The sequence below is a fragment of the Pinus tabuliformis genome, chromosome X (genome assembly GCF_031772625.1).
Source record: "Pinus tabuliformis cultivar Carrire ecotype Pingquan chromosome X, CPIR1, whole genome shotgun sequence".
Lineage (NCBI taxonomy): Eukaryota > Viridiplantae > Streptophyta > Pinopsida > Pinales > Pinaceae > Pinus > Pinus tabuliformis.
Window position 1 is genome coordinate 357,410,581 of NC_142308.1, and position 26,868 is coordinate 357,437,448.

The window sequence follows — 26,868 nt, forward strand, 5'->3', positions numbered from 1 at the left end:
AATAGGTTCCTAAGTCTAAACTTAGGAAAATAAAAATATTAATGGGTATTAATAAGAATATGGGTGAGAAACTTCTAAGTGACGAGGATCAAGTCTGTTTTAATCTTAGCCGTTGAATAGGGACTTAATCTAGGCCGTTGATTCATCAATAGGAAAATTATAAGAGGAGGCTTGAGGGTCAGTTGGAGATACACTAGGAAAGATCAAAGAGTTCGGTTTTTCTAGGGCGAGGTTTGCTAAGAAAATCGAGCTAGTGATCTGAGTTGCGAAGAGAGGGGCAGTTCAGTAGAGGGACTTCAGTCCAAGGCCGAGAATACATAGCAAAGAGGAAGAGCAGCACCAAGAGAGACAACGCAGCTCCAGAGAGGGTGACGCATAAGCCAGAGGGGATGACGCAGGTCCTTAGAGGCAGCGCTGGGGTTTTCTATGGGGCAGAGAGAGCAGTTCAGCATATCGACTTTCTGAGCAAGGGAGGCTCATTGAGAGGGTGATGCAGCTCCTAGAGGAGGTGACACAGTCCCAGCGCAGAGCTTGGAGCAGCCATCGTTGCCCAGCACTGGGGACAGCAGGTTCATCTGTGGGGTTTGATCATCTAGTTGTTGGATTCGCCAAAATATCTGTCTCCGAAGAGAGGTACTTCTGCCAGGTTTATTCTCTGTTGGGTGAGCCAGATTTGGCACCCTAGTTGTATTCAAAAATCTGCTTAATAATACAAACCCTCTATATGCTACACCGATTTTCCCGAATTGGGTTTTTTCTTGGGACGATTGTCCAAAAATAACAGTGTCCCTTGTGTGATTGTCTCATTTTATTTCAGTTCATGATCTATATGTATGTGTGGTCTGCAATAGTGTTTTTCATCGTTGTTTAAATAATTAAATAGCTTGTTGAATCTAACAAGTAGGAGATGATAAACTAGTGATTGCAGTAGCATTTCTGATGTGTAGATTCATAAATTCTCACACCAATGCCACTAACATCAAGGTACATAGAGGACTTGGTTCTCTTGATTAAATACTAGTTCCATACCCTCGTACATGAGAAAATCCAATGTAACATTGCAATCCCCCCAATCTTGAAATCCTGGAAAACTGTTAAGTCCGCTGGATTTTGAGTGAGATTTAAAATTCTACTTTCCCCATATGAAATCCAATGAGGCCAAAACCACTCTCAAACATCCTCTGTCATTTCATGGTAATGTTAAAAATTTAATTAAAAGGATGAAAATTAAAGATAAAGGAGAATGTCAATTACCATGAAATGCATAGCAATAGTAGGGTCATATGCTTGAATATTAGGCGCCTATTATGGGCTAGTGCCCAGCTAAGACAAACATTAAAAGAAAATAAGCAAAACAAGTCCCACTTGATGCGTTCTACGTGGCTTTACCACACTGAACCGGACAAAAAAGGTTCAAGTCACTGGTTCGAACTAGTTTTTGCCTCAAAGCAATCGGACCAGTGTGAACCAACCAGTCCGATTATGTACTTATAACACTATTGCTTACTGTGTTAACTTAATTAGCTTCTTGGGTAGTGCATCTTAGACCTAATCTCCTTGCATTGTTGCATTGTTTCACTATTCATCAAACTGCTATTGAGATTTTGTTGGTTATTCTAATTTCACATGTGTTTTAGATTAGGGTTGTGCTTCTTTAACTATCAAACCTCAGTAGCAATCTCACTTGCCATCATTAAATAACTACTTGTGCTCTATAACTTATATTTCCTCTATTGATCTTGAACACTCTTTAAGACATATCATAAGTGAAATGATATCTAAATCTAATCATTGACTAATTTCACCTAAGAGCAATTTCTAAATTAAAAGCACTTATATTGGCATTCTTCTCTAATGCTTTGTTTCATTGAATTAATCTCTGTCATAAGTTAATCCTGTGCTTAAGTGCTTATCATAAGTGAGTTGGCATCTTACTCTTTGAAACATCTTGCTCTAATTGTATCTCATCAAAGCATTTGCACTAACAATCTCATTGCATATTAGTCTTAGGCTCGCATCCTTAAAATCTACCCCTAAGCTTAAGCTTGGTTGAATAGAAATCTTAGGACAACTTTCTTCATATTTAATTTAATAGGCTTGACCCTTGGTTAACGGTTAAAACAAGTGACCTTGCAGTTCTCTTATGGACGATCCCTTGTAGGAACGGAGGCACTTGAATTGTTAGAAGTCCTTGGTAGGTATCGTTAATGAGCCCTTAACCTCCTTCCCCACCACTTCTTTCAACAGCCTTGTTCCAAGACTTGTCTTGACAATTGAAGAGAAAGAATTCACCATATCTTACGCATTTAACTAAAATCAACCAAGATCTCTTGAATTTCACATAGATTAGTTTTGCATTCCATCATCTATCAATGTTTCATCTTGCTCTTGTTGACTTGTGAGTATTTTATCTCACTTGCAATATCACATTACTGCTCTTGTACTTACCATTTAAATTTCTTGCTCATTGTTCTTTGATGTTGTCATATCTTACTTGAGCATCTTTTTTGAAGTAGAAGTACAATTCCATTGCAAGTTATATTTCTCTGCTCATATTTCAATATTATATCATCTCTTGGTTTCTTGTACTAACGCTTGTTTTGCAGCATTGTTGTTATTGTGACTTGAAATATCAATCTACTTTTGCAAGTATCTTGATTTCTATTTGAGCATTGTTTATAAGGCACTGGTCTATCACATTTCATCTTGTTTAATGCCATATTGATCGTAATCGAATCTATCCTTCACATTGCTCATAAATATTTACACTTGCTCTAATTAATCAAGTTACATTAATAATAATTGTCTTGCCCTTAGTCTCCTAGAGCTTGTTATTTCAACAAGTTTTCCTTCCATCATCATCTTTGGGGACTACCCCCCTTAGCTTGTCTGGGAGGGAGCTTAAACGGAGTGAGTAGGGAATATGTGACAGCCCCTGCTTTGAGCATTGCACCAAAAATATTATACCTTGTGGGGTTGGAAACTTTTCCCACACTTAGGTGTACATCTTAGGCGACAACAAGAACATTTTACTCAAGGTAAGTATAGCATTGCTATAGTTAGAAGAAGAAATATTTAATAACACAATCCTTTCATCACCATCTCAGTGCTAGACTACGGGAGAAGACACATCTAGTGAGCACAAGATAGTGAGATAGTGAGATCTCAGTGATTGGGTGAAGAAGGAAATTCATCCAAGTGTGCAGGGTCCAAGGAAGAATGCCAAGGACAGCAAGGGAGATGGATCCAGATCAGCGAGCATGATTGAAGGATAGATCTACAAAAGGTTTGATCAGCTGGAATAACTCCAAGTTTTTTCTCTATTTGTATTTTTCCTCAAAGGGCTATCTTCCCAGGATGGAAGCCCTTGTATGCTGAAGATTACTTTAATGAGACAGCAGATTAAGGGCAGAAATTTATGTTTGCATTTGTTTGAGATTGGTGTATTATTTTGCTTCTGTTGTGTCTTTTATTTAAGTGTTAAAATCTCAGCAGTGCTCTTTATTCAGTAGATCTGCAGTAATAAGTAATTTACAGCAAGGAATATACTAGGTTAATAAATTTCCAGTGGCTGGTGTTAGAGAAATTAACAGTCCACTAAATATAAGGAAAGCTAAAACAGTTTCACTGATTTATTTATGAAGAACACTCCTGCACAATAAAGAGCCAGTTTGTATGTAAACAACAACGATAACTACTAAACATTTATACATGAAAATAAAAAATAAGAAATATCAATGGAAAAAAAAGTGATTTAATTGGAGCAACATGCCACTTGCCTTATTTCGGATACTCTTATCAGCACCCTTAACTAGCAGGAGCCTCACAACATCTGTTCTCTTACTTTGCACAGCAAGATGTAGAGGAGTCCATCCATACTGCAAAAGGAAATATAAGATTGAGATATATAAACTGAAAATTGAAATTTTACCATTAGATTTGTAGGCTTTTAAGATCTGAGGGTTGAATGCTAGTGACATACATTATCGGGAAGGTTGATATCTACTTTGTAAAGGATTAAAAGCTTGATTGTTTGAATTGCTGCAACTTCAACTGCATAATGTATTAACGTAGCACCATCCTGTCATCAACCAAAAAAGAGGTTAAATTTGAAGGGACATTTTTTTTTACTAAAAAGAGTATCATAGAAGGATGACATCAAATTAAGCGGCCATTCTAATAAAAAGCAGTTCAAACCAAGGACACAACAAGGCAAAGGACAACATTAGTAGCACCCAGGCAGTGGGCAAGATATTTAATAGAGGAAGGGCGAAAGGCAGATCAATGTGCAGAAACAGGATTTAATATGACAAATACGAAAAATTGGTATGAAAACTTGAAAAGAAGTATAGAATTGAAAGATTTTCCCAGCTCTAAGAGATTCTTTGACCCAGACCTAACAGTGGGAAGTATCACTATCAACAACAATGTATAAAACTAAAAAAAAAGCACATGTCTGCTTTCTTTTTGGAAAGAATACAGATTTAATTTCCAGGCTTTAAGTCATACTATGGCTACCTGTGTATAACTGACCACATTAAGGTGATAACCAAAGTGTATGCTTAGAGGTCAGTCTGTTTGCTAGCACTCCAATGCTGGGGTAGAAGATTTAAGATGCAGATATTTGTAAATAAGCTATGAGATTAACCACAAATAATGTCTAACTTATCTAAAATGTACTCTCACTTTTAACAGACAATCCCCCAGAAAACTTTGATCTTGGACAAATGCGATATGAAGAGCCTCCATATCAATAGAGTCTAGACACAGCCACAATAATGTAGGGGTCAAATGTTTCTTAATTGCCAGATCAAGTTCTTGTGGGCTGAGTCTCTTTCAAGTGGACCGAGATCACTATTCTTAAGGGCCAATTAGGTTTTTCTAGTTGCTGGAGCTAAATCACGGGTTCAGAATTTGTTATTTGCAATGTAATCCCTCCAAGCAAGCTAATAAAATTTGTGTCTTGCCTCACATATATTTCTGTTGCATGAATTTATTACTTTGTCTCCAAAGTGTTTGACAAAACGTTTCCCCATTAAGTGTTTGACAAAATTCATCAAAGGGAATTCATGAAATTTTGTTGGTTTTATTAGCATATTCTAGCTTTGGTACATTACAAAAGGAAGTTGCCTAAGACAGCAAAGGAAGCTGCCCAACACAACAGAGGAACCTATAACAATGTTCTAGAAAGCTACAAGATGTTGAGGATTTTGTTGTAGCCGCAACTGGTGAACATGGCTAGCAAGACAAACCTATTAGTAAGGATGATTTTCTCACCTTAAATTTTCTGTTGATACAAGTAGGGCTGTATGTTTATAACAGTAGTAAATAATAATGTTTGCTCATGTTGTGAATTTCTACTTTATGAGATCATAGCTAATGATCCATTGTGTGAATGGAAGACGCCATGAATTTGATTGGTTATGTTGTGTAGAATCCATTCCATATAGAGGAAGTGATGTTGAAGAATGTAACTAGTTTCGGTCTTCATAACATGATGTAATTATTGTACTTGTCAAAAGAAAGGAAAAGAAATTTTATTGTAAAAGAAAATTGACTTATTGAAGCATGGGTTTCATGCTTGGGTCATTGATCAATAGGTCAAAGCACCCATTGTGTGCTCTACGATTTTTGTATTGAGTGAAACTCAAAGTCATGATGTAAAAGACCCATTGGGGCCCATGTAACAAGAAAAAGAAATTTTGTTTTATGTAAAGAAGTGTCTAGAAAAAGGGAAAATCGTTTTTTTTCCTTCATTTCTGTTTCTGAGTGTTGGAGAAGGAAGGGGAAGAGTTTTGTGGTGGTTGTCAAGGAGGGATTGAGGATCAAACAACAATTATCACCACCAACTAAGATTATTTTGTGGATCAAAGATTGAAGAACAGTGAGACAAACTTCATTTCTTCCGTTAACAGATATGTTCTTAAAACCCCTATGTTAATGATTTTTTCATAGATTTAGGGTTATGCTTGCTTGCCTCTTTGCCTACCAACATTTTGTTTCTTTGTTTCTTTTCCATTTGCTATGATTTTCATGCCCATGAGCCAATGCAAGGGTTTTCTCCATATTTGGACAGCAAGCTTCATTTTTTTTTCAACTTTCCTATGCACCCTCTTATTGCCATCTTTCATTCACATTGCAAAATGCAAATAATGTAGTAATTTTTTTTAAATGAGGTGGATATTACTTATTATTTTTTGTGTTGGGGGGTTTAATGCCAGTTTTTTGTTTTTTTGTGTCCTAGGTTTGAATTAGTTCACTACAAATTTCAAATATGCCAAAAGCCTTGGACCCATTTTGGGAGTATGGGGAGGCTGTTGATGGGGCAAATTGGGCATATATATCATGCAAATTGTGTGGGACCAAGGTGTCAGGGGGGGTTACGCGATTGAAATACCATCTGGCTAGACTCCCTGCACATGATGCAGATGTAATACCTTGTATGGTTTCTAGTGTGGAGGTTATACAAAAAGTTCTTGAAGCAATCGCTGAACAAGACAGAGAGAACGCTGCTAGGGAGAGGCCACTAGACTCAGATAGATAGCCGCTAGTTTTATTTGTTTTGCTACATATAAGTTTATAACTCATGATGATGAAATACTTTTAAAGTTTTATATATGTGATGTTATTTTGTTTGAGTCCTTGATTGGACAATTACCAGGGATCTATTGGAATTTCTAAGTCTATCTGTTAGAAACCCTTCATATACTTTTCTAATTTATTTCTGCCTACTTGTTCTGATCAATTAACAAGTTATTTACCATGTAAATACTGAAAATAAATACAAGTACATGCTCAACACATTATAGATCATCTTCTGAAGGAAACAAAACAAGCACACAAGTGACACCATTGCTTTTGGACCAATGTCCCTGGGGAAACCCAATGCGGGAAAACCGGTGCAGTGATCTGAGGGTTTTATTATTATGCAGTTTCTGAATACAATCTGGGTGCCAAAACCAGCTCACCCAATAGAGAATAATCTCGGCAGTAGTACCTCTCTACTCGGAAGCAAATATTCCGGCTGAAACCTCGGATAAACACTCTGATAGCTCCCAGCTCCAATCTGCCCCACGAAAACCCCAGCGTCAACCTCTAGGCACTGCGTCAGCCCTTTCTGGCCCAGCGTCACCCTAGCTCGCCCTGCGTCAACCTCTGGAGGCATTGTGTCAGCCCTTAGAGCCTTTGCGTCACCCACATTGGCTCTTTGAGGCACTGCGCAGCTCCTGGCTGGCTCTGTGTGAGCCCTGGTTGCTCTGCGTGAACCTCTCACTGGCTCTGCGTCCCTCTCTCCCAGCTTCCGCGTTGATCCTCCTGGTACTATCTCTGCCTCTCTACTTTTGTATTCACTGCCCCTCAGCTGCAACTCTGATCACTTTTTCAACTTCCTCAGCAAACTCTGCCCCAGAAAATCGAAATATTGATCAACTCGGTGTGTTCTCCAAGTGACCCTCAAACCTCCTCTTATATTTTTCTCGTTGACAATTCAACGGTCGAGATTAAGTCCCTAATCAACGGCTAAAATTAACTCTGGCTTGATCCATGATTTTTGGACCCTTCTAACACAGTTTTATATTAATTCACATTAATATTTTATTTTCCCTAAGTTTAGACTTAGGGACTCCATTAAAAATATTAATTATTTTAATATCTCCCAAATTGTTTAGAATCTGCCCAAACCATTTCTGGGTATTGGAGATCTCATGTGCTTTAGCCTCTCCACCAATTTTCGTGGCTAGAGCACATCCGATGCTACCCCAAATCAACAGGATCAGCAGGATATGTGATGTTATTTTGTTTGAGTCCTTGATTGGACAATTATCAGGGATCAGCAGGATTTGGTATCGCCTTTGAAGTTTGATGTATCATTTCTATTTGACATCATATATATCAGTGCTTTCTTCATATTTATGTGCCAAAGTGTTTAGTTCATGTTGTTATTGTTTTATATGTTTAAAGATCTGAAAAAAATGAATATATTATACATTTTTTATGCTTGTCGATATTTGTCGATATTTTCGCTGATATCGCTAATAAGATGTTTTCTTGACCCTCGCCGATATTTTGTTGATACTGAAATTTTCAACACTACTAGAGTCCACCAAAGATCAGGTCTGCCAACCCTTCAAGTCGCCCTAGAGGAGACCCTTCCAACCCACAAGAAGCCTATATATAAAAAGGAGTTCGACCTCCATTAGACACACACTTGGAGTCTATACATCTGATTTGATCTTGTTAGTTTTTGTAGCATAGGATGTGTTCTAGCCACGAAATTTGGTGGAGAGCCTAGAATGCATGAGATCTCGAAAACCTAGAAATCGTTTCTGGAAATTCCACCTATAGATGACTTAATTAGATTATTAACCTATTTTCTTAATGTTTCCTAAGTCCAAACTTAGGAAAATTGGTTAATTAATCATAATTAATTAAGTCAAAGGGAGAATAGTCTAGAAAATCACACGAATCAACTTCAAGATGATCCTTCCTTGATTAAGTTTTAATCTTGGTCATTGGTGCTCCAATAAAGGATTATAAGAAGTCAATTGGCACTTGGAGAATACACCAGAGACACTTGAAGAATTCGATTTCCTAGAGTAGCAGTAGTGAATTGCCGGAGAGTTCGAGCTTCAGTGAGGAAGCAGAGATAGTGATCCGAAGTAAGTTTTCCAGATCCAAAGAAGCAGTAACAAGAGGCCGAGTTATTTCCAGTGGGGCAGTGCAGAGGACTGCGCAGTTGCTTTAGAAGAGCAATTCGATTGCTGGTGGAAAAGTTGATTTAACTTCTAGAGGCCTGGAAAGTCTTCCAGAGGGCCGGAGAATCAGTTTCCTCAGCAGAGACAGGCAGAACGACTTCATTAGACGCTGTTCTGGGCTAGATGTTTAAGGCTCTGGCACTGCGCAAAAGCTTAAGCAGAGGGTCTAGGAGGACGAGTTTTCTGAGGTAGAGTTGTGTCAAGATTGCTTGTGAAGGAAGGGAAATTCCCTTAGATAATTTTGGCTAGATTTTCTTGTTGTTTGGATCGCCGATTGGGCATCCATAGATTTACTCAGATTTCACTGTTGCATAATAATAAAACCCTCAGTTATTGCACCAGTTTTCCCAAGTTGGGCATTTCCGGGGACATTTGTCCAAACATAACGGTATCATTTTTGTGTGTGTGCGCTAGATTTTTTTCAGTTTCCAGTGCAATTTTCTTTTGTAGTTTATTTGTGGAAATCACAGTGTGAATTATTTGGTATTTGTCAAAGAAAACTATAAATAAATTGTTAAATAAATTAACGATTAGGAAAATAATTTCCAGTTGCTGTGACAGATTGAAATTTTCACATGGTATCATAGCGTGAGTGATCAGCCAAGAATCTCAGAAGCGAAGAAGGGAATTTCACTGTTCAATGGGAACAGCAGGCTGAAATTCCTAGATGTTGCACAGTTCATTAACAGGCATGCTGAATTGATGGGGAAAAAATCGATTTTCAGTTGCAATTCGGCAGAAAATTCGAGTTGCTCAGGATAGCGATTCTAGCAATCAGAGGGAGCAGCAGCAACTCTGATTTTCGCTAAGTGGATTCCTTGGTTGGACGGAGAGGGTTTTGCAGCAGCAGAATCAGCGTCGAGTGGAAGAGAAATTACACACACAGGGAGACTTCTCTCAGAGGGTTTCTAGCCAAGAAGTCTTATTTTCCCACTGGCAGATTGGCAGTAGCAGATAGCAAATTTGCGCATTCCAGGAGGGAGTGCGAGTAGCAGAGCAATAGCCAAGCAGAGGAAGAGGGAGTTTCCAGATCATATCCAAATATGGCCACAACTGGGCTTAGAGATCAAGACAGGTTGGAGGGAGCCTCCATCTATGTCATCTGGAAGGCTAGGATGTCCTTCCTTCTAGATGAATATGGCCTAAAATCCTACATAGATAATGTGGTAGCAGTTCTCCAAGATGTGGATCAGCTCAAAGAATACAGGAAGGAGATGGTGAGGGCGAAGCGATTGATCTTGGATGGAGTCTGAGATCATATAGTCTCACATGTGGAAGACAAAGGTATAGCCAGAGAGATGTGGGTAGCTCTCTCCATGCTATATCAGAGTTCTTCCAAGCAGCAGAAGATGTTCTTGGAAGAAAAGCTTAGATGCATCAGGATGCAGAAGGGAGAAGGCATAGATCCCTTCCTCACCAGGATTCAGGAGGTCCGAGATCAACTTGCAGTTGTTGGGGCAGCACCTCAACCATCAGAGCTAGTACGGTTGGCACTAAACAGTGTCTCGGAGGATTGGCAAGTCTTCATCCAAAGTATATTGGGCAGAGACACACTACCCAGATGTGACAGGATGTGGGTCGATTTGCAATAAGAGGAAATGAAGCAAGATTTTCTTAAGAGCCCCATCCGTGGCAGCAGTAGCAGCGGATTGAAGGGCCTGAAGGAGGAGGAGATGCTAGCCCTAGCTTCGAAGGGTCACAGTAAAGGGAAGGGGGAGTAACAGAAGAAGAAGGATCTGTCAAAGGTCAAGTGCTTTAGGTGTGGTGAGTTCAGTGACTACAGCTGATCCGAATTGGATCCTTAAACGTTTCCATGACTGTTTCAAATTATGTCAAGCTTCAAAATCTTATGAATAACGAGCTTATCAAAAATGACCTCTGGACAATGGAAATTTGTGGCCAGCACAGAACAACGAGGACCTTTGGTCAAAGCACGCTGACCATTGGCCCATGGAAATCGCGCATGGACGCAAATTGGCAATCAGAAACCCAGATCCAAAAACAGAGGCAGTCTCTAATCGCGTATCGCAGGGCAAAACTCTCAGTGAAGGAAAGCCCCGAGCGCTCAGTCACGAGGAAAACAGGAAACCGTGCGGAAACCGTCAGAAGGCAGGTCTCGTGCCCAAAACGGACAAGATATCGCGTGCACTTCAAGCAGTAAGCGGGTTTGGCCGAGTTCAACGTGATGCCACACATCGAGTGATATGCATCCAGCGGATGAGAGAGAAAACCGCTTACATCGCGTGAGTAACAGTCAAGCAACTTACCCGCGCGATATAAATGGAGACCGTAGGATCTAGAGGCTCCAAATCAACGGCGGAGAATCAACCCGATGGAAGACCGGATTTGACGGGGAAATAGACAAAGGTACATGAGATTTAGGGTCAGACATGACGGATGAGTTGGCAGAGGAATCAATTTCGCGGGCAATCTTGGAGTCGCAGAAATAACGACCTTTCAAAGAGAACTGACACTCAGTTCGTGAGGAAACAGGTGGCCACCTCTCTGTTAAGCGTTACACAGCGATGATAACGCAGAGCAGGGGAATTCCAACGAACAGAGGCAGGCGATCCAGAGAGCCGGGAAGCAGAAACGAACAGTCAGGGAGCAGATTGGCTTTAAGCCACGAACAGACAATGAGCAGAGGAGACAAAAGTAGAGAAAGAAGTGAATTGCAGAGAACAAAGAAGCTGAGCTGACCTGCAGAGCAAACGCAGCATCAAGCAGACGGAACAGAGAGAGTCCGAGAGTCTATGAACTCCGGAGAAGGCTTGAGAGGCTCAAGCAACTACTCTGTGTATTCCTGTCGGGTATTGAGTACCAAATTGAACTCATACCACTGAGACCAGTTGAGGTCAAGATTCAGTAAGGGGAGTCTGTGTACTCTAGAGACTTGGGGGATCCAAGTACAATCCTACTGATCATTCTCTGTTAAGCGAGACTCAAATTGAACTCCTTATTGTAAAATCTCTGCTTTAAGACACAATAGAAAGGCCACCACTGAAGGTTGGACCAAGAGACGTAGCCTAGGAGGATTGGGTGAACTCCTCATTAAATTTGTTGTGTTTTTGTATTTGCTTACTGTGTTTCTCTTACTGTTTCAAGTGCCTGTGTATTTCGCAATCTTATCAATCCGTTGCTTAAAATAACATAGGCACACCCCAGCACATGGGTCTGTAATACCTTCATTAATTAACTGAGATCATTCACGAGTGATTTTCAAATCAAGTGGTATCAGAGCTTCTAGGTTGTTTAAGGTTAGACAAGCTTGTGCTGGATTTTGTTGTTGAATGCTAACTAGATCAAAGCTTAAATTAGGAGGAGAGTTGGTCAAAACTAACCCGGAAATTGGAAGAGTCTATCCTCAGAAGAAAATGTCAGAAGAAAGTCCCTTGGGACCAGATCCCCAATTTATAGATAGTTTCCTAGCCATGAGGTCCATGGTAGAGGAAATGTATAAGGACTTCAGGAAACATAAAGATGAAGATTCATCAAGCTCCAAACAAGAAAAAGGAGAAGAAGAATCTCTCCTCCATGACCACTCAAAAGGCAAAGGGAAAGAAGAAAGCTTTCTCACACCTCCTAATAGCCCTGAACATAAAAAGAAGATATCTTTGATTAAATTAGATGTTAAATTTGATTTACCAATATATGATGGAGAGTTGAATGCAGAGACGTTGGATAATTGGATCAGAGAAATTGATGTTTATTGCAGAGTGCAGAGTATCGACTCAGACAAAAGTAAGATTCAGCTGGCTAGTCTACGCCTAGGAGGCACTGCTTTGGTATGGTGGGAAGGCAGGACCCAAGCTGACATAAAGAAACATGGTAAGATTCTTTCTGTTTGGAGTGAATTTGTTTCTGCAATCAAAAAGCAGTTCTATCCACTAGCTTACATGCAGCAAGCCATGATGAGCTGGAAAACTCTTCGCCAATTGAAAGGGCAAAGTGTACAAGGTTATACCCAAGAATTTAGGAAAAGAGTTTTGATTCTAGGAATTTCATTAGACTCACCTGAGACTCTGTTGAAGTACATAGGCGGTCTACACAGCTACATGAGTCACACTATCCTCATCTTTAATCCCACTAGCATAGATGAGGTATCTATTCAAGCTATGCATCTAGAAGCTAGAGGAAAGAATGGGAACCCAGAAATTGGAGGATCATCCAAGCCCATTGCAAGCAAGAATAAGGAGAAAAGAAAACAGAAATGGAAAGAGAGGAAGGCCAACACTGCACAGAAAAGCAAGTCTTCATGCACTCATTGTAAGAAGGATGGGCATGATGATGAGCACTGTTGGATTCTGCATCCGAAGTTGAGACCTAAGAAATTCGAGGGCAAGAAGAAGAAGATTGTTGCAGCTATTCAGAAAGATTTGGGGTCGGACTCAGGAGATGAAACAACCATTGCAGCCACAGGTATAAAAGGTAAAGATTCTGAAGCATCTACTTGTAATTTTGCACAATCTATTAATGATGACGAAAATGAGAGAAAAAGACATGAGCTTTTCCATATTCGAGTTATTTCCAAGCATCAAAAGATTGATACTTTGTTTGATAGTTACCCACAAGTAAATTTAATTTCTGAAGCAATTGTAAAGAAGTTGGGATTACTGACTACACCTCACACGAAACCATACCCATTAGGTTGGTTAAGTGATAAAGCACAACTACAAGTGACTAGACAATATAAACTTAAGTTTTCCTTGGGTCAGCATTTGTAGATGAGGTTGAGTTAGATATAGTTCCTCTGGATATATGTGGAATTGTTGTAGGAAGTCCTTACTTGTATGATAGAAAAGCTATTTTCTATAGAGCCGAGAACAAGTATCTACTCGTTAAATATGGAATCAAATACTTTGTAAGAGCTCATAAGCTCAAGAATAATTATATTCTCATAAACTCAGGGCAGATGAAACGAATTGTAAATTCATGCAAACAATTTTTACTAATGGTTGTAAAGGAAAAGAAACCTGATAAAACCAATGTATTTGAGAGCTGTGATGCTAAACAGCAAGCTGATTTAGAAAAATTTGTTTCAAAATATGATATCTTGTTTCAAGAACCTAAAGGTCTGCCACCCAGAAAGGAAATAGTGCATGATATTAATTTGCAACAAGATGCTCCATTGCCTAACATCGGAATGTACAGGTTGTCCACTTTAAAGAATGCAGAAATCAAGAAACAGGTGCAGGAGTTGCTCGAGAAGGGGTTCATCAAACCTAGCACATCACCATGTGGGTCTCCAATCGTTTTGGTAAGAAAGAAAGATGGCTCGTGGAGAATGTGCATTGATTACCGAGCACTGAATAAGATAACAATCAAAAATCGTTATCCCCTTCCTCGCATAGATGATCTATTAGATCAATTGAAAGAAGTTGTTTATTTTTCCAAGTTAGACTTGCATAGTGGGTATCATCAGGTCAAAGTTGCAGAGCAAGATGCATGGAAGACTGCTTTCAAAGGGATTGTATGAGTGGCTGGTTATGCCTTTTGGCTTAACTAATGCTCCTACTACTTTCATGAGAATAATGAATGATGTACTCAGACCTTTTCTTGATGATTTTGTTATTGTATATCTGGATGACATTCTTATGTTTAGCAAAACGTGGGAAGAACATTTAAAGCATGTTAAGTAGACACTAGATGTTATGAAAAGAGAAAAACATTATGTTAAACTCTCAAAATGTGAATTTGGCAAAACATCTTTGAATTATTTGGGTCATATAGTAGTGGGTGGTGAATTGAAGATAGATCCCTCTAAAGTTGCAGTCATTGTAAACTGGCCTAAACCCAAATCTGCTATAGAAGTCAGAAGCTTCTTAGGAGCAGCACAATATTGGAAAAAGTTCATTTCTAACTTTTCCTTAATTGTAGCTCCCTTACATTCTTTAACAGGATTGAACAAGGTGTTTCAATGGGGAGGCAAACAGCAGAAAGCCTTCAACACCTTGAAAGAAAAGATTAGTACAACACCAGTGCTAGCACTGCCTGATCTTCAAAGACCATTTGAGATCCAAACAGATGCCAACGACTATGCCATGGGAGCAGCATTGATACAGCATAGTAAACCCATAGTTATCATTCTGAGACATTTAATTCTGCAGTAGTTAACTATCCCACATATGATAAAGAATTGTATGCATTAGTACAGAATGTGAAAAAGTGGAAACATTACTTAATGGGCAAAGAGACAGTTATACATACTGATCATCAACCACTTCAATATCTACACTCCCAAACTAAGTTGCAGCAATCAAGACACTATAGATGGATGGGTTTTCTACAACAGTTTCATTTAGTCATCAGATATAAAAAGGGCATACACAATAAAGTTGCAGATATGCTATTTTGACCTATTATAAATGCATCCACTATACTTAAGCATAATTCAGTGCTGCATGAGAGCTACATTGAACAATATGCTCAAGATATAGATTTCAAAGATGTATATGCAAATTTAAGTCAAGGCAAACGAGTAGAAGAATTGGATTATCATGTTAAGGACCAACTCTTGTATCATTGCGGGAAGCTATGCATTCCACAAACTGAAAGAGTAAAGATAATTCGAGAAGCACACACTTCTCTAATATCAGGTCACTTTGGGGTAAGTAAAACAGTTGCACCGCTGCAAAGGTTTTGTTATTGGCCAAAAATGAAAGAAACAATTTCTAGATATGTAAGAAGGTGTACCATGTGTGCTAAAAGCAAGCCTAGCAATAGAAAAGTAGGCTTGTACACTCCACTGCCAATTCCTTCTCATCCTTGGGAGAGTGTTTCCATGGACTTTGTTGGAAGATTGCCTAAATCTAGGAAAGGTCATGACTATTTATATGTTGTTGTGGATAGGTTTAGCAAAATGTGTACTTTGATACCTTGTGATAAACAAATTACAGCTAAACAAAGTGCAAAGTTGTTCTTTCAGCATGTATGGGTTCATTTTGGATTACCCACTTCCATTGTATCTGATCGAGACACCCGATTTGTTGGGAGTTTTGGTCGAGTTTGTGGGAACTGGTGGACACCAAACTGAAGAAAAGCACAGCCTTTCATCCACAAACAAATGGCCTGATAGAACTGGTCAACAGGACAGTGACCCAGTTGGTCAAAGGCTATTGCAGCAAGCATCCCAAAGTTTGGGATGAACATTTGTGTTATGTGCAGCATGCTTACAACCGAGCAAAACATTCTTCTACACAAAGATCTCCTTTTGAGACCTGTTTTGGTTTCACACCAAAGTCTCCCTTGGATTTTGTCTTTGGTAAAGACATAGCAGTTGATGGACACAGTGATGTGGACAAGGCAACCAAGTTCATTGAATAAATCCAAGAGATTCACCAGGCAGTACAGGAACAGCTGGAAAGGAGCCAAGCCAAATACAAGGCAAGGCATGACAAGCATCGGATGGAGCATAGTTTCCAAGTTGGTGATCAAGTCTGGTTATATATCAGCAAGGACAGAATGCAAGGTGGAGCTAGAAAGTTAAAGCCAATAAGGTATGGACCTTTCAAGATACTTGAGAAAATTGGTGAGAATGCTTTTCGCCTTGATTTACCAGCTTACATGCACATCTACTCAGTCGTTAATGCAGACAGCTTGAGACTATTTGAACCTTCATTAATTGACGATCCCGAAGAGCAGAGTCAATTGCCTTCTATTGATAATCTGTTACCTGAATATCTCAATGAATTGCAAGAAGACACAGTTCTGGACAAGAAGGTGAGGACGACGCGCAAGGGAGATGTTGAGTACCTCAGGATTGGACTCAAGGGTTCCAAGCCAAGCAGTGCAAAATGGATAGAGATTGGACAAGTGAGACAACTATACCCTCACTTAGTCGATGCTTGAAAACCAACTTTTGGTGGTCCAAAAGCTTTTTCAGTGGGAAGGCCGTGATCCGAATTGGATCCTTAAACATTTCCATGATTGTTTCAAATTATGTCAGGCTTCAAAATCTTATGAATAACGAGCTTATCAGAAATGACCTTTGGACAATGGCAATTTGTGGCCAGCACAGAACAACGAGGACCCTCGGTCAAAGCGCACTGACCGTTGGCCCATGGAGACCGCGCATGGACGCAAATTGGCAATCGGAAGCCCAAATCCAAAAATAGAGGCAGTTTCTGATACGCGATCGCAGGGAAAAACTCTCAGTGAAGGAAAGCCCCAAGCGCTCAGTCACAAGGAAAATAGGAAACCGTGTGGAAACCGTCAAAAGGTGGGTCCCGCACCCAAAACCAGCAGGATATCGCGTGCACTTCGAGCAGTAAGCGGGTTTGGCCGAGTTCAGCACGATTCCACACCCCGGGTGACACACGTCCAACGGATGAGAGAGAAAACCGCTTACATCGTGTGAGTAACGGTCGAGCAACTTACCCGCACGATATAGACGGAGACTGTAGGATCTGGAGGCTCCAGATCAACGGCGGAGAATCAACCCGATGGAAGACCAGATTTGACGGGGAAATAGACTGAGGTACATGAGATTTGGGGTCCGACATGACCGATGAGTTGGCAGAGGAATCAGTTTCGTGGGCAATCTTGGAGTAACGGAAATAATGACCGTTCAAAGAGAACTGACACTCAGTTCGTGAGGAAACAAGTGGCCACCTCTCTGTGAAGCGTTACACAGCGATGATGATGCAGAGCAAGGGAATTCCAGCGGACAGAGGCAGGCGATCTAGAGAGCCGGGAAGCGGAAACGAACAATCAGGGAGCAGATTGGCTTTAAGCCACGAACAAACAAAGAGCAGAGGAGACAGAAGTAGAGAAAGAAGTGAATTGCAGAGAACAAAGAAGTCGAGTTGACCTGCAGAGCAAACGCAGCATCGAGCAGACAGAACAGAGAGAGTCTGAGAGTCTGTGAACTCCAGAGAAGGCTTGAGAGGCTCAAGCAACTCCTCTGTGTATTCTTGTCGGGTATTGAGTACCAAATTGGACTCATACCACTGAGACCAGTTGAGGTCGAGATTCAGTAAGGGGAGTCTGTGTACTCCAGAGACTTGAGGGATCCAAGTACAATCCCACTGATCATTCTCTGTTAAGTGAGACTCAAATTGAGCTCCTTATTGTAAAATCTTTGCTCTAAGACACAATAGAAAGGCCACCATTGAACGCTGGACCAAGAGACATAGCCCAGGAGGATTGGGTGAACTCCTCATTAAATTTGTTGTGTTTTTGTATTTGCTTACTGTGTTTCTCTTACTGTTTCAAGTGCCTGTGTATTTCGCAATCCTATCAATCCATTGCTTAAAATAACATAGGCACACCCCAGCACATGGATCTGTAATACCTTCATTAATTAACTGAGATCATTCACGAGTGATTTTCAGATCAAAAGCATGCAGTGTCCTATCAAGAATAAGCACAAGCAAGAGAAGCAGGACCAGCAGACAGCATTCGCGGAAATAGACAAGCTTTCCTCTAGGCTAGAGGAAGACTTTTTTATGTTTGCAGATATACCTCCAAGAGTAAGGTGGGGTGATTTGGTGTTGTAGGCCCAGAGAGATACAGAGATTCGACAGGGTCCTTGATGAGTCCACCTCATGGATCATTACCTGGCTACGGGGGCTCACAATATTCAGTAGCAAGATGGATCAGCGACAGTGGACGCAATCAGTACCAGAGTGACAGTCGCAGACTAGTAGCAGCTAGATGTTGAGGAGCGCAGTGCAATGTTGACAGCAGAGAAGGTGGCTCAGTGTAGAGTTAGCAGCAACGCAGATTCTTCAATGGTAGTGCAGAGGCTAGTAGCAGTCAGGACTTGGGAGACAAATGCATCATACTGAACACAAATGATTCAGTATTTTGGATGTTTCTCAGTTGTAGTTGCAGTTGCAGCAACATATGAGAGGGAGTTACAATGCAGATGCAGAGTTGGCAGCAGTATGGCAGTGTCAACAAAAGCACAAATGCAGCATCAGAGTTGCGCAGTGGTTGGTTGGCAGCAGTAGCCAGACATCAGCAGCGTGATAGGAGATGATACAAAGACAGAGTGTTCTAGCAGGGTGTGCAGCACTAGAACACAATCCTCGCCAAGAGGGAGTGTTAGTTTTTGTAGCATTGGATGTGTTCTAGCCACAAAATTTGGTGGAAATGCTAGACTGCATGAGATCTCCGAAACCCATAAATTGTTTCTGGAAATTCCACCTAGAAATGACTTAATCATACTACTAGCCTATTTTTTTAATGTTTCCTAAGTCTAAACTTAGGAAAACTAGTTAATTAAACAGAATTAATTAATGCAAGGTGAGAATAGTCTAGAAACTGAGAGAGATCAACTTCAAGATGATCCTATCCGATGATTAAGTTTTAATCTTGGTTGTTGGTGCTCCAATAGAGGATTATAAGAAGAATTCGATGGGCACTTGGAGAATACACCAGAGACACTAGGAGAATTCGATTTCCAAAGTAGAAGCAATTAGTTATCGAAGAGTTCAAGATTCAGTGAGGAAGCAAAGACTATGATCGAGAGGAGGTTTTCCAGGTCCGAAGAGGCAGCAGCAAGAGGCTGAGTTATTCCCAGTGGGGCAATGCAAAGCACTGCGCAGTTGCTTCAAAAGAGCAATTCGATTTCGCTGGAGGAAAATTCAATTCAATTTCCAAAGGTTGGGAAAGTCTTCCAGAGCACCAGACAATCAATTTCCTCAGCAAAGACAGGCAGAACAACTTCATCAGAGGCAATTCTGGGCTAGACGTCCAAGGGTTTGCACAAGCACTGGGCAGAAGTTGATGCAGAGGTTCCAGGAGGACGAGTTTTCTGAGGTTGAGTTGTGTCGGTATTGCTTGTGGAGAAAGGGAAATTCCCTTAGATAATTTTCGCCATATTTTTTTGCTTTTTGGATTGCCAGTTGGGCATCCATAGATTGTACTCAGATTTCACTGTTGCATAATAATAAAACCCTCAGTTGTTGCACCTGTTTTACCAAGTTGGGTTTTTCCTGGGATGTTTGTCCAAAAATAACGGTGTCATTTTTGTGTGTGTGTGTGCACTAGACTTTACACAGTTTCCAATGCTATTTTCTTCCACAGTTTATTTGTGAAAATCACAGTGTGGATTATTTGGTATTTTCCATAGCAAACTGCAAATAAATAGTTAAATAAATTAACAACTAGGAAAATAATTTCTAGTTGTTGTGACAGATTGAAATTTTCACAGATATGAGGCAAGAAAGGAGGTGCGAGAGACTTATATGCAGTCAGAAAAGAACGAAGAAAGAGGAACTCGTGTTTTTCTGAAGTGTTCTATACTATATGTGAAGTTCTATGAAGACAAGGATTTCCACAGGTCCAAATTTTGCAGAAGCTAGCAGCAGAACTTGTTGGAGTAAATCTCTTAGTTGGGTGGTTGTGTTAAAATTGGCAACTAGGGCCAAACTCCATGTGTGTCATCTTATTTATGGCAGCTAATATTTTGCTTGAACAGATGCTCCGAACACAATAGAGCAGTCCTCTCGGCCCGAAAGCAGTCAGAAACAGCAAATCTAGGAAACGGCAGTCGGATGCAGTTCTACCGACTTCAGATTTGGATCACCAACGGACGCGGCCCTCAAATAGCTCTGATACCATGTAGGAATTTACAGGGTAAGTTCCTCAGAAAGAACACCAAAAGGACATCGCTCACAACCAGATCACAGATCAATACACCAGTATTTTTGACGTGGTTAAAACCCTCAAAGAGGGAAACAGTCCACGGCCTGTGCCAACGTGGCTACTACAAGCAATTTATTAATCAAAGAATGAAAATTTACATAAGCTTCTCTCATGCACGGATTACCTGAACAATGACCCTCCATGCACTTTAAATAGAACTCATGGACCAATCGGGTGTCAAGCCACGGATCAAGTGTCGATAATACCGAGGAGAGAGTGAACCGTCGGATCACTACATATCGTGACCGTCGGATTGTAAGTTACAAAATGTACAACGGTAAAGAAACACACTTTACCTAACTCTATACTAGACCAAGTTGAACTTAACTATTTCCTATGTGTCGGAATATCCTAACATTCCTCTCGTCCAGAGGTGTAAGATTGATCTAAAGATCATCCAATTCTGACATGTATTCATGGAGATACGAATTTATTTGTGTTATGGGACAATTCGTCAAGGTCGGCCAACAACCAAATTTCCCCCACTTGTGGTCAACATTTTAGTATAAAAAGAGGTGGCTTGCAAGTCATTTGGACACACACTTCTTGTGATCTCTTCCTCTCCACTTGTCTTTGGGTTTTTGTGGGAGGAGAGATCCTAAGAAGCCCTAACGCTGCCCTATGGAGAAGCCCTAACATAACCTATGAAGAGGTATACAAAGTCAAGAAGGGCAGTGATGTAAGCCCTCAATGCAGCCTAGAAAAGGGTCTCTACCCTAGATGGATACCCTAGAACCTTAAAGCAACCCATGGAAGAATGAAAGCTCTGAAATTGCCCTAACCGTAGCAAGAGAGGGAGGTTCTAAGATAGCGTGGAGGAGACCTGAATTCCTCAATGGAGGTCGAGTTAACTGCTGGAGCAGTAGCTTGTTTTCGGGTCACGTTGGTAGAGGCCTAGAGGCTGTGTTGATGCCGCAGACTGTTCTTGAGGGGCCGAAAACATGAGGAATTGTTTCGTGGGGTCAGAACCCTTGGAAAGGGCTACCGCAACAAGGGATAGGCTTGTTGTAGTGAGCCGCAGTCCCTTATACAGCTACAGGTCTATGTGAAGGCTAACATGGAGGGCGTAAGGGCTCGTTGTGATTGCTAGGGTATAACAAGCCAATGTGTGGTTTAGGAATGTTGGAGAAGGGTGATCGTAGCCTTGGGACAGATGTTGTGAAGATTGTCCAAACAACTGTTAGAATGATCGTGACCGTCGGATTGTAAGTTACAAAATGTACAACGGTAAAGAAACACACTTTACCTAACTCTATACTAGACCAAGTTTAACTTAACTATTTCCTATGTGTCGGAATATCCTAACATTCCTCTCGTCCAGAGGTGTAAGATTGATCTAAAGATCATCCAATTCTGACATGTATTCATGGAGATATGAATTTATTTGTGTTATGGGACAATTCGTCAAGGTCGGCCAACAACCAAATTTCCCCCACTTGTGCTCAACATTTTAGTATAAAAAGAGGTGGCTTGCAAGTCATTTGGACACACACTTCTTGTGATCTCTTCCTCTCCACTTGTCTTTGGGTTTTTGTGGGAGGAGAGATCCTAAGAAGCCCTAACGCTGCCCTATGGAGAAGCCCTAACATAACCTATGAAGAGGTATACAAAGTCAAGAAGGGCAATGATGTAAGCCCTCAATGCAGCCTAGAAAAGGGTCTCTACCCTAGATGGATACCCTAGAACCTTAAAGCAGCCCATGGAAGAATGAAAGCTCTAAAATTGCCCTAACCGTAGCAAGAGAGGGAGGTTCTAAGATAGCGTGGAGGAGACCTGAATTCCTCAATGGAGGTCGAGTTAACTGCTGGAGCAGTAGCTTGTTTTCGGGTCATGTTGGTAGAGGCCTAGAGGCTGTGTTGATGCCGCAGACTGTTCTTGAGGGGCCGAAAACATGAGGAATTGTTTCGTGGGGTCAGGACCCTTGGAAAGGGCTACCGCAACAAGGGATAGGCTTGTTGTAGTGAGCCGCAGTCCCTTATACAGCTACAGGTCTATGTGAAGGCTAACATGGAGGGCGTAAGGGCTCGTTGTGATTGCTAGGGTATAACAAGCCAATGTGTGGTTTAGGAATGTTGGAGAAGGGTGATCGTAGCCTTGGGACAGATGTTGTGAAGATTGTCCAAACAACTGTTAGAATGCCCTTACTAGTCCAGCAATGTGGCAATCAGAGAATCCACTAACAATGAACTGATGTAAGTGCAGCAACATGATATACAAAGGTGCAACATGTTGAATGTTGCAACGTGATGAAGGGCATAGTGATGAAATGATGAGTGCAGCACAAATGTAACAAAGTGCAGCACAGTGATGATGAATGTTTCAATGAGGTGCAGCATGAGGTGCAATAGTATGATGTATTGCAACAGCAACAACAAGTTCATGGTGCTGCAATAGTATGGTACATGGGGCAACAACAACAAGGTGCAGCAAGCATAGCGCTGCAAACACATTGGGACAGCAGTATGGTACTTGGTGTCACAAGTACACAAAGCAGCAATTGTGCAGCAGTGGCACAAGGTACAACAGTGCTAAACACTGGGACAGCAGTGCAGCATAAGATGCAGCAGTATGATGTGTACAACATGGTCATAAGGTCCAGCATTGTGATGATGCGTGCCGCATGGTGCAACATGGTGAGGTGCAGCATGATGACGAGATGCAACACAATGATAGGTGAAGGAGTCAACTTGGAGAATCAGTTGAAGCAGCATATCTCATGTATCATCTTCTTAAAGATGATCTATACTCTTATCTAGATAAGTCAAAGTGTTGACTTCTGTTGTAAATGTATCATCTCTCTCTCTCTCTCTGCTGAACTATTGAAGAACATATAAGAAGAATTGATCAAGGGTTCCCCACATTGGGGTTTGTCCCTAGCTAGCGCCATCTTGTGCCCTCTTGTCTTGGCTTGTTTTCTGCGATTTATTTTTATGTTCTATCTGCAGTTTACTTTAATGCTAATGTGATTGGTAATCTGGAAAAGATATTGAGCTAACTGTGAAAATTGAAATAAATTGCTCTAAGCATAGAACATACCTAAAATTAACATGGTATCAGAGCTGAGGTGAAGACAAAGCCCAAGCATGTTAAATTGGAAACTAGGGCCAAACTCCATGTGGGTCATCTTATTAATGGCAGATAATATTTTTTTTGGATCCCTCTCATCGAGAGGTGTAGGATTGATCTAAAGATCATCCGATTCCGATAAGTATTCATGGAGATATGAATTTATTTGTGTTATGGGACAATTCGTCAAGGTCGGCGAGCAACCAAATAAACCCCATTAGTGCTCAAATTTTTAGTATAAATAGAGGTGACCTTCAAGTCATTTCAACACACACTTGGGATCTCTTCCTCTCAACTTGTCTTTGGGTTTTAGTAGGAGGAGAGATCCTAAGGGATAACGTTGCCCTAATCTAGAGGGAATGCCCTAGGCTCTACGCTGCCCTAATCTAGAGGGAATTCCCTAGGCTCTACGCTGCCCTAATGAAGAAGCCCTAGACGTAGGAGGAAAGGGAGATCTAGCACAGTGAAGGAGGCCTAACAGCAGACCCTAATGCTGCCCTATGGAGAAGCCCTAACGCCACCCTATGGAGAAGCCCTAACACTGCCCTATGAAGAAATAATAATGCGCAGCCATGGAGGGTCTAAGGAGAGATCGTAACACACTATCAAAAAGGAAGCCTATATGCTGTCCTAAGGGTGGTATGGATATATGGGAAGTCCGGATCTAAGGGTGGATGGAAAGGCAATTCAGCCATTATGCGAAGGAGTGTCCGACTGGTAGGGACACATCACTTGATGATGATAACGATCATCCCAGGGACATCTTCAATGATCAGAGGAATGACAGGTAATGCAAGTCATCAAGGACATGGCTGACTCTTCAGAGAAAGCTAGGAACCCCAGGTATGAAGAATTTAATGTTGTTTCTGATAAGATAAAGAAGTGTTATCTTGGCCCTCTCCTTCAGATTCTTTGAGAATCTGGCTTATTGATTGTAGTGCTTCAAGGCACTCCATCGGATAGAAGGGTGCTCTCTCTCTAATTTGGTAGAGATGGAAACAATCGTTGGATTATACTTGGAGCCAATGCCACCTATCCAGGAAAGGGTGTTACTTCTCAATTGAATGAGTAACTCGATTCATTTACAAAATCTCTTTTATGTACCTGATCGCAAGAAGAACCTAGTGTCCATTTCGGCAATGGAAGTCAAAGGTTTCAAGGTGGCATTCATCGATGGGAAGGTACGTGTTTGAAAATAGAATTTTCAAAGATGCTTTTTCTCATGGGTTCAGGGTTGGCAATTTGTATCAAGTTGCAGGAAAGTCCATTGGGGACCATGTCAGTTGACACATACCACCAGAGGTCTGTGAGTCAGATGATGACAGGGATGCCTAAATTCAAAAGGAGCATGAAGGTACATGTCTGAGATGTACCAAAGGAAAATCTTACAAGGGGACCATTCCCCTCATGTAGCAGGTCCACATGCTTGGAACAACCTGAGGAGTTTGAGATTCATCGGAAATCTCATGTATGCAGGTGGAAGAAAGCCCTCTATGGCTTGAAGCAAAACACCCCGCGCATAGTATGAGAGGATTGATAGTTGTTTGATGAAGCTGAGATTCACTAGGAGTGAAACCAATCCAAACCATTGCTCAAAGGTTGTGGATGATAGACCTCTCATACCAGCACCTTCTGAGGACGACCTATTTCTCATAGGTGCAAACCCTCTCATGTGCAGAAGTAAGAGGGAGTTGGATTCCGGATGTGGAATGGTAAATTGCAAGCCCATGACTACCTCGAGGATCTTAACTTTCAGAAGTTATATGGTAGTGATGCAAGACCAGATTTGGGAAATACCTTTGAGTTTCATAAACTCATCCGCATTGATGTTCTTGGTGAACTTTCGTCTGGACATATGATTTGCAGTTAGTATGATGAGGTCATATATTGTTGAGCTCACTGGAATGGTGCCAAGAATCTTCTGAGATATCTTCGGCGCACAATCTCTCATGGATTGAGATACACTGCCGGAAATATGAAGCTGCATGATTATTCAAATGTTGACTGGGCAGGGAGTGTGGAGGATCGTTAGAGCACTTCTCAGTGCTAGTTCTCTTTGGATTCTGCTTCGATATCATGGATGAGCAGGAAGCAAAAGTCAATTGATATAAGCACCGCCGAGACCGAATACATAGCTACGAGTATGATCTCGTGTGAAGCTGCCTGGTTGTGGAAGCTCTTCAATGAACTGATGAATATCACTGTGATTCTCTGTAACAATCAGGGGGGATTCTATTGTTGAGGAATCTTGTATTTGATGATTGCTCCAGCAGATAGACATCAGATACTAACTTATCTGGGATATGGTAAGTCGATGAGAGAGGAAGCTCCATCGCATTGAGATTGATGTACAGGTCACAGAAAGTTTGTCAAAGCCCCAGGGAAAGGTCAAATCTGTGACTTTCCTGAATGACTTTAAGTCGTTGAGAGACCTTCTTATAAGGGTCCTGCATGTTGCATGCATTGAGCTCTAGGAGCTCTGGGGGGCTTGGGGTACTTACTGGAGCAACACATGACCATAAGGCGACTCACCCTCCCCTAATGGTGTGTTGTGTATAGGGTGAATGGCTCAGCCTTCCCCTGTGATACCCCATGGCGACTTTGGGACAGGATGCTTAGTTCTCCTGTCGAGGCATCCTACCCATGCAGTCTAGGACTCATGGGAAGTACCTCTCATCTAATCAATGAGTAGGGAAATAGGGTTAGGGACCACTAGTAGTACTATCGATGGACGCATCGTTGTATCTACCGTACTCCCTATGCTAGGATGACCTCCATTGATCTGGATCAGTATGAGTGGTTTGAGACACTCTCTTGTAATATTGATATGGGATCAATGAAACTGACTTCGGGTCAGTGAGAGTGGTATGACACACTCTCCTCATATGAAACTGACTTCGAGTCAGTAGAGAATGGTATGAGACATTCTCGATCAATTCTTCTTCTTCATGGTTCAGTAGAGCAGAGCAGTGCAAGGCACTGATGGCAAAGATAGTACAATCGGACATATGGATCAACAGATGGAGTTCTCCCCAGTTGAGAGGGAGTGTTAAAAATCGCAATTAGCGCCAAACTCCATGTGGGTCATCTTATTAATGGAAGATGATAATTTTCTTGGATCCCTCTCATCGAGAGGTGTAGGATTGATCTAAAGATCATCTGATTCCAATATGTATTCATGGAGATATGAATTTATTTATGTTATGGGACAATTCATCAAGGTCGGCCAACAACCAAATAAATCCCACTTGTGCTCAATGTTTTAGTAGAAATAGAGGTGACCTTCAAGTCATTTCAACACACACTTGGGATCTCTTCCTCTCTACTTGTCTTTTAGTTTTAGTAGGAGGAGAGATCCTAAGGGATAACGCTGCCCTAATCTAGAGGGAGTGCCCTA

General features: G+C 41.1%; 1 protein-coding gene across 3 annotated transcripts in view; it reads right to left on the bottom strand.

Moving 5' to 3' along the window:
• Nucleotides 1-26,868, bottom strand: part of LOC149139973 (ankyrin repeat domain-containing protein, chloroplastic-like) — a 217,807-nt gene that overhangs the window by 38,225 nt on the left and 152,714 nt on the right. For 2 of the 3 annotated variants that reach the window (XM_089448137.1, XM_089448136.1), the window contains exons 5-6: nt 3,983-4,081; nt 3,780-3,878 (exon numbers count right to left, since the gene is read on the bottom strand). In XM_089448137.1, the coding sequence (XP_089304263.1) occupies nt 3,780-3,878; nt 3,983-4,081 (198 nt within the window). Of the gene's footprint in view, nt 1-3,533; nt 3,652-3,779; nt 3,879-3,982; nt 4,082-26,868 lie in introns of those variants that run through there. The other variant, XM_089448138.1, reaches the window with a different exon arrangement.